General features: G+C 37.5%; 1 protein-coding gene across 1 annotated transcript; it reads right to left on the bottom strand.

Annotated features, from left to right (window-relative positions):
* Positions 1–7669: 7669 nt before the first annotated feature.
* Positions 7670–9261, bottom strand: LOC107103367 (pancreatic progenitor cell differentiation and proliferation factor B-like). The gene is made up of 4 exons (XM_015403041.1): positions 9107–9261; positions 8956–9033; positions 8202–8295; positions 7670–8119 (listed from the first exon to the last, which is right to left on the bottom strand). The coding sequence occupies exons 1-4, from the start codon at positions 9159–9161 to the stop codon at positions 8005–8007; spliced, it is 342 nt and encodes a 113-aa protein (XP_015258527.1). The 5' UTR covers positions 9162–9261; the 3' UTR covers positions 7670–8004.
* Positions 9262–9877: the final 616 nt, after the last annotated feature.

Consider the following 9877-nt stretch of genomic DNA (forward strand, 5'->3'; position numbering starts at 1 on the left):
TACATACATGCGTACATACATACATACATACATACATACATACATACATACATACATACATACATGCGTACATACATTCATACATACATACATACATACATACATACATACATACATGCGTACATACATTCATACATACATGCATGCATACACACATATATACATACATACATACATACATACATGCATGCATACACACATATATACATACATACATACATGCATACATACATACATACATACATACATACCACAAAAAGCAAACAAAAACATTACACCAAACCAACAAAGAGTTTAACATTATGCTTCACATACAAAAAATGAAATTTAGTGGACATGTGGTGAGCAAAGAACAAACAAACTATGCTGCACCCTTCTATGTATGTTGGCTTCATGTTGGCTTCAATTGCATTAAATCAGAAGGCATTTCCTGTGGCCCTTTCTGATCAAGCTTTCATTGCTAATGTAAAAATGTGTGACAGGTGTTTGGTAAGTTGGGCAGCTGCTTTAATAATTTTGAATGACAGTGTGTTCCTTGTGAAAAGCTGAAAACTATGCTTATTTATAGGAAAAACTAGAAAAGTGTTTTGACTAAAGTGTGTTTTAGAATTACACCTATAGAGAAGAGCAGGAACTGGTCTATAGATAAGTAGAATCGGTTTAAGGGGTTGGTGCATGAGTTACATGGGTAAAATGTGCCTTAAATACCATTTTTTGTGTGTAAACAATACATTTTGTATACAAAACAGGCATAAGCATGCAGATATATGTGTGTCTGCATGTATGCGTCTGTGTCTGACCAAATGGGGTGCTTTAAATGCTAATGAGTCATCTGATAATTGTATGTCATCTTTTTAAGGATTACCAGTGGCCATGGGAACCAAAGGATTATCAATGGAGTTTATTCTGAATTCCTGTTTCAGCCCAAACACCAAACCACCCAACCCGGCAGACCAACGTGTCAAGTAGAAAGCATCAAAAGCATCGATGGGTTAAGAGACTGAATTCACTTTGACAGCCAGCAGGTTACATGGTAAACAATAATGCAGGGAAACCGAAGTTTAAAAGGAAAAAATTGACATTGTGTCTGACATATAATCCTAAAATATGCTGATTGATTTCACTGCTAAGTTTAATTAGATTCCTCATGTCTTGCTTTAATTCCTGAATGAATTAAAACACCAGATTTTTCCAAAGTAATATGTGCAGCAAATCTTGTAATGAATGTTTAACTGCACTAAGAGAGCCAATGACTGTACCATCTACATGATGTACCCTATTTCATAAATTTATTTTTATAACTTTGCATTTGAATTTATTCAACTACTGCTTGAGCTATGTGTGCTCCTGTTATGGAATAATTCTGCAGCTAACCAGCAGACTGATGTCTGTTAAAGGGGAATATTTTTGTGTACAAAGTTATTTCTTGTTCCAAATGCAATGGTTTCCTCAAAGAAACTCCTAAAGGCCTGTGAGGAGCAGCTCTGTAGGATTCAACAGCACCTCTTCACCCTTAGTCTGAACCCAGAGACGGTTTCAGTGATGTGGAAGACCTCCTTCCTTGCTCCAGAGCCAAACAGGACTTAGCCAACAGTCCTCAGTGACTATAGGTCTGTTGCCATGACATTCCACATCATGAAGATCCTAGAGAGACTTCTGTTGGTTCACCTCAGCAAACAAACCAGCAGCTATCAGGACCTGCTGCAGTTTGCTTATCGCTGCGGAGTTGGTTTTAAAGATGCCATCATACACCTGCTTCAACAAACCCACTGTCATTTAGACAAGGCAGACAGCACTGTGTGGATCATGTTCTTTAATTTCTCCTGTGCATTTAACAAAATTCAGCCTGATTTCCTAAGAAACTTTAGAAGACTCAGGTGGAGGCATGAAACAGACCACAGTTTGTTAGACTGAAGGGTCAGCTGTCCGATCAAGTATTCAGGAGCACAGAAGCACCACAGGGGGCGGTACTCTCTCCATTCCTTTTTACTCTGTAAGAATCTGACTTCCACTACCAGACATAATCCTGTCCTTTGTAGAAACTTTGCAGTCATTAGATGCATCAAAGATGGACAAAAAAGTGAGTATAGGGAGCTGGTGAGAAGCTTTGTGGTATTGTGTAGAAATAATCATCTGATCCTGAATGTCAACAAAACAAGGGAGATGATTGTAGATTTAAGAAAAAAAACAAGAAAACGTTGCATCCTATTAACATCAAAGGAGAAGAAATGGAGGAGGTTGAGGAGTATAAATACCTAGGTGTTCACCTGAACTACAAACGAGACTGGAGACACAACTGTGAAGCCGTCTGCAGGAAGGGAAAGAGCAGATCGTACGTCCTAAGGAAACTTAAGTCCTTCAGATGCTGCAGCAAGATGCTACATATCTTCTATAGATCTGCTGTGGAGAGTGTGATCTTTTCCTCCATCCTCTGCCGGAGTAACAGTATCAAAGCTAATGACTTAAAAAAGCTAAACAAGCTAATAAAGAAGGTCGGCTCTGTTCTAGGAACTCTTCTAGATGATTTCACAAAGAAGAATTCTTCATAAAGTGAAGAACATTATGGACAACAGTAAAAATCCTCTTCAGAAGATTTTTTAACAACAACAATGTCTTCAGTCAGAGGCTTCTCCAGATCTGGTGCAAGACAGACCACTACAGAGGGTCCTTCCTGCCTACAGCTATCAGACCTGCAACAACTGGTTAAAAACCAAAAAAATGTATAATTAATTTCCCTTTGGGTTTAATAAAGTATTTTTGAATTGAATTGAACTGAATATTTCTGCTTGCACATGGAAAGGGCGGGATCCTGATCCCATCCATGTAAGATGCTGATTCCCCTCCAAGGGAGAGGGCTTCCCCCCAGTTCTACTAAAGAACTCTGGAGTTGATATAAAACAAATCATCCTCCATGAGCAACTTCCAACCATTTGAAACAAATTCAGGGTGGTCAGTGGATTTTCCATTCTGTTAATGCAAGAAGTCACAACACTAAAATTCTGGCAATATGTTGTCTGGAGCTACAAATCTGAGCCCCGGTGAGAAGATGTGGCCATTTTTTACCAAGCAGATGAAGAAACAGAAGCTCGTGGACTGGAATCAGCTCCATTCACTAAGAAGCACAAAGAGTTAATCAGCATCAATCCTGATTTGTTGATATCGTGTGAAAGGGAAACGCAGAGATTATAAAAAAGAGGTATAAACAGCAGAGATACTGATGTAATTACTAATAAAACCTCTGAAACATTAAGGAAAGTTTTTTTTCTTCCTTTTCATATAATAGGAATGTATAAAATTGTTACAGCCACATGCCGTCTGATTTTTCCCACATCTTTTCATACTGTATTTCTCCTTCACGTCAGCGTTCTGCGATCCAGTGAGCAGCCAGTGAACTAGAAAAACTGCAGCGTGGAAGAACAAATAAGCTGCAGAGTAAAAACCTTTTTCAGCCATTCAGCTTCATCAAGCTTTGCAACAGCTTTGCTCTTTGTTTGTTTTTCCTCTGTTTCAGTGACAGAGAGCGAATGAATGGAGGACAGCAGTGCTTACATAAGCCCATTTTACACTCATTTAGGAAAACCCATGCATCAGGATTTGTTCCTTTAATCTGTAGCAAGACTTTCATCTTAAAGTCCAATTTATTTATTCAGCTTAAGATATAAGCAGATGATTATTTTGGAAAATGTGTGATCAAAATTTTTCTGCCTTATCACCAGCCAACATTATGCAGATAATTTGGGGTTAAATAAAAGCTCCTTTGTGCCTTTTTCAGATGGTGTTAAGGTCAATCAATGCTGACTAAATCCAGGGCATCATGTTTGCTCCCAAAAAATGTTCTTCACGTTTTTGAGGACATAAAACAGTTGAAAACAAATATTTACTAAGTTACATATCTGGGATGCCATCTTGTTTCAAATATGTCAGAAATCCAATAAATTGTAAATGTTCAGGGCTGAAATGAGATTACTAGTCACGCTAATAATGATATTATTAATGCTAAAATCCACAACAAAGTAAAGTCATGGTCGATAAATTAGAATATGGGTTTTGATGAGGCTCTTTTGTAAAATTAACCTTTTCTAGGGCAAGTTACCCTTTTTTATTTGACCAATTGAATTATATATTACCTACTTTAAGTTCAAGGAAAAAAAATTAACAAGTCAAGAAAAAGGTAAAAAGTTAATTGAAGAGTTAAAAAGGAAAGGTAAAAAGTTAATAAGCATAGTTAACAATTATATTTAGGTTCATAAACTAAAAGATGTAAGTGCCAGTGTCAGCATCAGTGCCTCTAAGGTTTTGTTGTACCAAAAAAAAAAACAATGTGTTTCTTCCCTGTCAGAGTATTTTTCATGAATTTCTTATAGAAGCAATTTTGTTATTTTTCTTAATATATTCAGGCAAGTTGGAGTTTCTTGTTATTATATTGACATATCCATATTTTTTTGATCTTACAAAGGTGATAGGATCTTGTCCTGGATTCCAGTAAAACTTTTGGCTTGAAATTTGGATTTTCAAAGTATTTCGCTGAGTGCCATATAAAGGTTTAAAAGAACCTTTTGCAAAAGAACAACCTTTGGGGATATAATGAACCTACTTTCCATCAGGCTCAGATTTAATAAATGCAGCTTTTTAATTAGCTGTAAAAGGAAAACTATCATGATTAACAGAAATAAAGAGATTATAACGTCAGTCTGGTTCTATTTAACTCCTAAAATTTGATTCATTTTGTAAAATTAAATGGATTTTTCACAAAATTCTCATTCATTTGTTTCTATGATTTACATAAACTCACTTTAAACTAGAAATAATTATCAGTTAATTTGACCATTTTATGTTTTGGTTGTTTTTTGCTGCTGTGAAACCGCAGATGGGCCCTTTAGTGTGGCCTCTGACATTGGATTGGTCAACATGTACAGGAAGTTCACCTTAGATCTGTTCTCTTTACCAAGCCGACTTCCTCTAATGGGTTTAATGGAAATAAATACTTTAACTAAATAAAAAAGTCTGATGCATTAAACAGAAAAGAAGTTATAAATTATTCTGTGATTTTTATTTACTTTCTTGAAACAGCTGGCAGCACTGTTGTCTCACAGCATAAAGGTGCGAGTTTGAATCCCAGCCTGGGTCATTCTGCATGTTCTCCATGCAAATCTGCACTCTGGTTTCCATCATTGGTTGTGGATCATGTTTTAAGCTTCTATGAAGAAACAGAATAACAGAAAAAAGTTAGAACCGTTTTTTTTTCCATCATTCATGATTATTACAAGTAGCAAAGTAAATCAGTATTTCTAAAAGACCTTCAAGTAAATCTGGAAAAGAAGAAAAAAATAAATCTATGAGTTTAGAAGTAATATTTGCTTAAGGGATGATCTAACACTGTTCCAGAGCCTTACTTCGCCCACATCTGATATTTGAAAAAAGTACCTGGCGACAGACGGACCAGAGAACATATGCGGGGCGTCGAGGCTTAGGTTTGGTCTCTGCTGTGATTATCAGTGAAACAAACATGGAGACCAATCTCACACTGGAAAAAAAATCTAAAGCTAGATAAATCATTTTTTCTTAAAATGTTCTTGAATTGAGGAGGTAAAAGAGACATTTCACCAATAGAATAAGACAATTTCCACTTAAAATAAGAAAAAAACAATTGCATTGTCTTGTTTCAAGAGCATATTATCTAATTATCTTATTTTAAGAGTAAAATACTCATTCCATTGGCAAACTATCTCAATTACCTGCTCAAATTAAGGTTAAATATGCTTAATTTAAGAAATGTTTACTTATTTTAGAGTGTTTTTCCAGTGCAGTAATGATAGTTTTGTTATGGAGAAGCCATATGGGTGGGGTAAGATGCTTTAGAGGCCTGCAGACCGGAGCTTTACCCGTTTGAGTCACTGCCACCCCTTAAGGATTAATGAATGGATGGAGCTTCAGTCTGCAAAGGATCCAAATCTCAACCTGAGCAATTGTTCCTGTGTAAGCTTTCTTTAAGTGAGTGTAGACCAGCACATTACAAACCTAAATCTGGTTTAATCTCTAAATAAATCAAACACTCTAAAATGGATCGCAGGGTATGTCCTTCAGTACCAGCTGAATTCTGATTTCCTCTCAGAAATTGGCTTTATTCAAAAACATTCTAGACATGGATGAAGAAATGCTGAGGTCTCTAAAAGCTGCTCTTTGATGCATCCTGCTGCAGAGTGTTTGTTTGTGCTGTTAAAGCAGCAGGTATTCAGGCCAGTCTGAATCATCAGTTATGATGGTTTAACTTTAGATAAACATTCTGAATGGATTTTGAGTAAATCAGCAGGAACTGGAGGGTTTTGGTGGAGCTGAAGGCTCGGCTTCCCTCAAACCGACACAACTGGGTCTCTGAGTTAAGCAGCAGCAGGAATAGCTTTTTTTTCACTGTTTACACTGTTCCTGGAATAACCCTGGACCAAAACCAGCAACTGTAACCAAGATAAACACACCTTCACCTCTTTGTCCTGCTAAATGTTATTTAGACTTGGAGTCTAAATGTTATCTAAACACCATTTTGTTTTAAAGTAACATTGTTTTCAAAGTATTTGTCTAAACTTCAGCCTGACCTACTTACTTTAATAAACTTATGAAGATTTCTGATTATAGTTTATGTAATCATAGCTGCATTACCATTTTTATTGCAAAATTTCCTAAGTGCTGTAAAAAAAAAACTGGAAAAATTCTTGTTTCACGGTGCCAAGAAATTCAAAGAAAGCCACACAGCAGAGAACAAATCAGAGGAAGGATGCAACAATTGTAAGAAATCTGGTGAGAGATTTGTCCGAAGACCCCGGAACAACAGCTAAACACAAGTTAATGACTTGGCCGAGTTAGGGATTTTATTAAAAAAAAAAAAAAAAGTCTGCCTCTCAGGCCCAATACAGAAATAGATAACTGATGATTTAGGATGCGGGCAAAGAAAACCTCCACTAGGAAAGACACCTTCAATCCAGACTGAAAGGTGCTTATAACAATCTGCAAAAAAAGATTATGGATATGGAGATGTGTGCTTTGGTCAGATGGGACCGAACTTAAGCTTTTTATCCACAGATATTGCTTATCTTTGAAGAAAAACAGATTGGCATATAACCTGGAGAACACAATCCCCACAGTAAAACATGGTGGTGGGAGCATGTTACAAGAATTCTCAAGAAAACAGGATCTTAGTCTAAAGCAACCTTGTATCTGGGTTGTTGAAAAAGGCTGGGATTCCTCTGGAGATGTGCCACAAATACAAGGGCCTGTAGGCTGTATGAAAAGGTTATACCCGAGCATCAGCAGCAGGGAGGCTCATCATTTTGACACTGGTAGTTTGCAATCCTTTATCTAGCCAGTTTGTTGTATAGATCTAAAGGTAAATGTAAAGACCTTTGGACTTTTTCAGAGGTAATTAACCAAAACGACTGTATGCGCTGCAGTTTAAGACTAACCAGAGCTCTTAATGGTGAGAAAACAAGTGCATTGTATCATACTTCACTGGTTGGGATCATTCTTCATTGATACATAAAATACTTAGCTTTGTTCTTTATAGCTGAACCACTCAGTCTAAAGAAAATGCAGAAAACTTCATTAGAGCAATTTTCTGCATTCATGGCCACATTACTGTAACCTTATGGCTGGAAATGAGACAAGGATAAAAACAGCATTAGGCTGCAACAGACTACTTTATTGCATTTGCAATATTACAAGGAGACAATTCTGGTAACAAAAACAAGTGGAAATATGCACCACAGTGTCAATAGAAAGATGTCACAAAGCAAAATGTTACAAATGTTAAGGAACTCAGCTTCATTTTTTTTCTTCATTTTTTTAGTCGTTAGAAAAAGATGTTATGAAACATGAAAAAACAATGCAGCCTTTACTAAGATGAATACATATAAAAAAAAAAAATTATGTAAACGGGACGATCTCCGTCGCCTAGCGTTGGTCGTTGGTTCGGTTCTCCCCAGGGTGCAGTGCAGACTGAAGAGAGATGCAGGATCACGAGGAGGCGGGGCTTCCTGCGTCGCTGCTCTCGCTCGCCTGCCGCTGCATCACCATCTCCTTGGCGATGCAGGTGATCTGACCATTGGTCACTGCACCCGAGACCCCCGCCCTGGCAGAGAGAGGCAGCGGTTAGAAAAATAAACACCATATGCATACAAAAACATATCAGATAGCTTGACGGCATTACTTACTTCTGCTGTGCCTCCTCAGTCAATGGGGTCATCCCTGGCTGCTTCCCAAAGAAGAAACTGGACCACCAATGGCCAGAATCCTGCTTGGGGAGACCTGTGGACATAGATGAACAATAATGCAAATGTTGCAAAGACATAAGTAAACAAAAAGGGGGAGAAAAAAAAAGACAAAGGGATGTATAACACAAAGTGGACACCCCCTCCTTTTGACCTACTTTCCTGCTCTGCCCTGTTAGAGGCACATTTAAAAAAATAAAAACTGTTCCTCTGCGTGATTAGACAGAACTCCACCAGACTGCCAGCAAATATGTGAGGATTACTGATGAGGACACGCCAACTGCTGCTAAGATTTAGCAGGGAAGCATACCCAGCCTCATTACCAGGAAACAAAACTGTGGGTGTGGCTGGGTTAAGAAATCGACTCATCGCACAAAAAGCAGTGAAAAAAAAAAAAAAAAAAAGTGATAAATTTTTCCCAGCCAAAAAGAAATTAGAAAAAAATTGATTCGTCATGCATAACGAGTAACACTGGTTTCTGGGTGTGCTACAAACATATCATGTCTGGAAGTTAAAGAGGGATCCTTTAGAGTTTTTAAACAGTCATTATCTTACTCTCCGTCACAATCCCTCTGAAAAGGAGTGTTATAAGTCTTAAACTCAAATTACTTCTTTTAAAGCACCTTCATTGTTGTTAAGTCAGCTACCATGGATGAATTTCCCATTGTCCCTGTTCCCTTTGAATGAAGTTAATTACCTGGATGGTGAGGGATGACCTCCCCACTGTACTCCGAACTGCCGCAAGAGCTACTACTGGATGTAGAGCCGATGCGCCCTGCAAGCAAACATTTAGGAGGTTAGATATTAACACAAACACAGAAACAACCATCAGGACAGGAGAGACTCACTTCGGTAGTAGTCAGTGGTCGCCACGAGGGAACCGCCTGCTGGAATGGCTGCCATACTTCAGGAGTTGGTCACTGATGGGCTTGATGGAAACCTGAAGAACAACAATCACATCTGAACAGTCAGACTAGAGCCTTTAAATTAGCTCAGCAAAATGATTGAGATTTTGCATCAACAGCTTGAATATTTCAATTCTTTCAGTTTTCAAATACAACTGAAACACAATAGAAGCTGGTGTATGTTTATAACAGGAAAAATAAAACTGAAAAAAAAAAAAAAACAAAAAAAAACAACGCGAGTCTTAATTTAAGATCCATTTAAACTCAAGATTTCCAGATTGTCAGTTTTAGACCCTAAGGATTTTAGGGTGTAAAAGTGACCATTTGTTATTTATCTCTAAGAGGTAAAAAATAAAAAACAACAACAAAAAAAGACAGCCATCTTTTTTTCCACCTTCATTCAAAGGTAGTTCTCCCCCACAAAAATACAAAAACAAAAAACGTTATACTTGACCCAATTAGCACAAGAAAAACGGATTAAGGGGGGAAATGATTCATGACCACTTGCAAGTATTTTGGAAATATATATACAGATGCAGGTTAAAATTGTGTTTCTGTGTTAAACGCTTTGTTACAATGACGTCCCCACAGACACTGCTCTGCAGAGAGAGAGGAGGGGGTTGTTTACATTAAAACAGTCACTGCAGCAAACCCACATCTTTGCATTCATCTCATTCAGACTAGTGGGGAAAAAAAAAAAAAAAAAAAAAAGGT

Source organism: Cyprinodon variegatus, unplaced genomic scaffold (genome assembly GCF_000732505.1).
Source record: "Cyprinodon variegatus isolate N-32 unplaced genomic scaffold, C_variegatus-1.0 Scaffold1434, whole genome shotgun sequence".
Classification (NCBI taxonomy): Eukaryota; Metazoa; Chordata; class Actinopteri; order Cyprinodontiformes; family Cyprinodontidae; genus Cyprinodon; species Cyprinodon variegatus.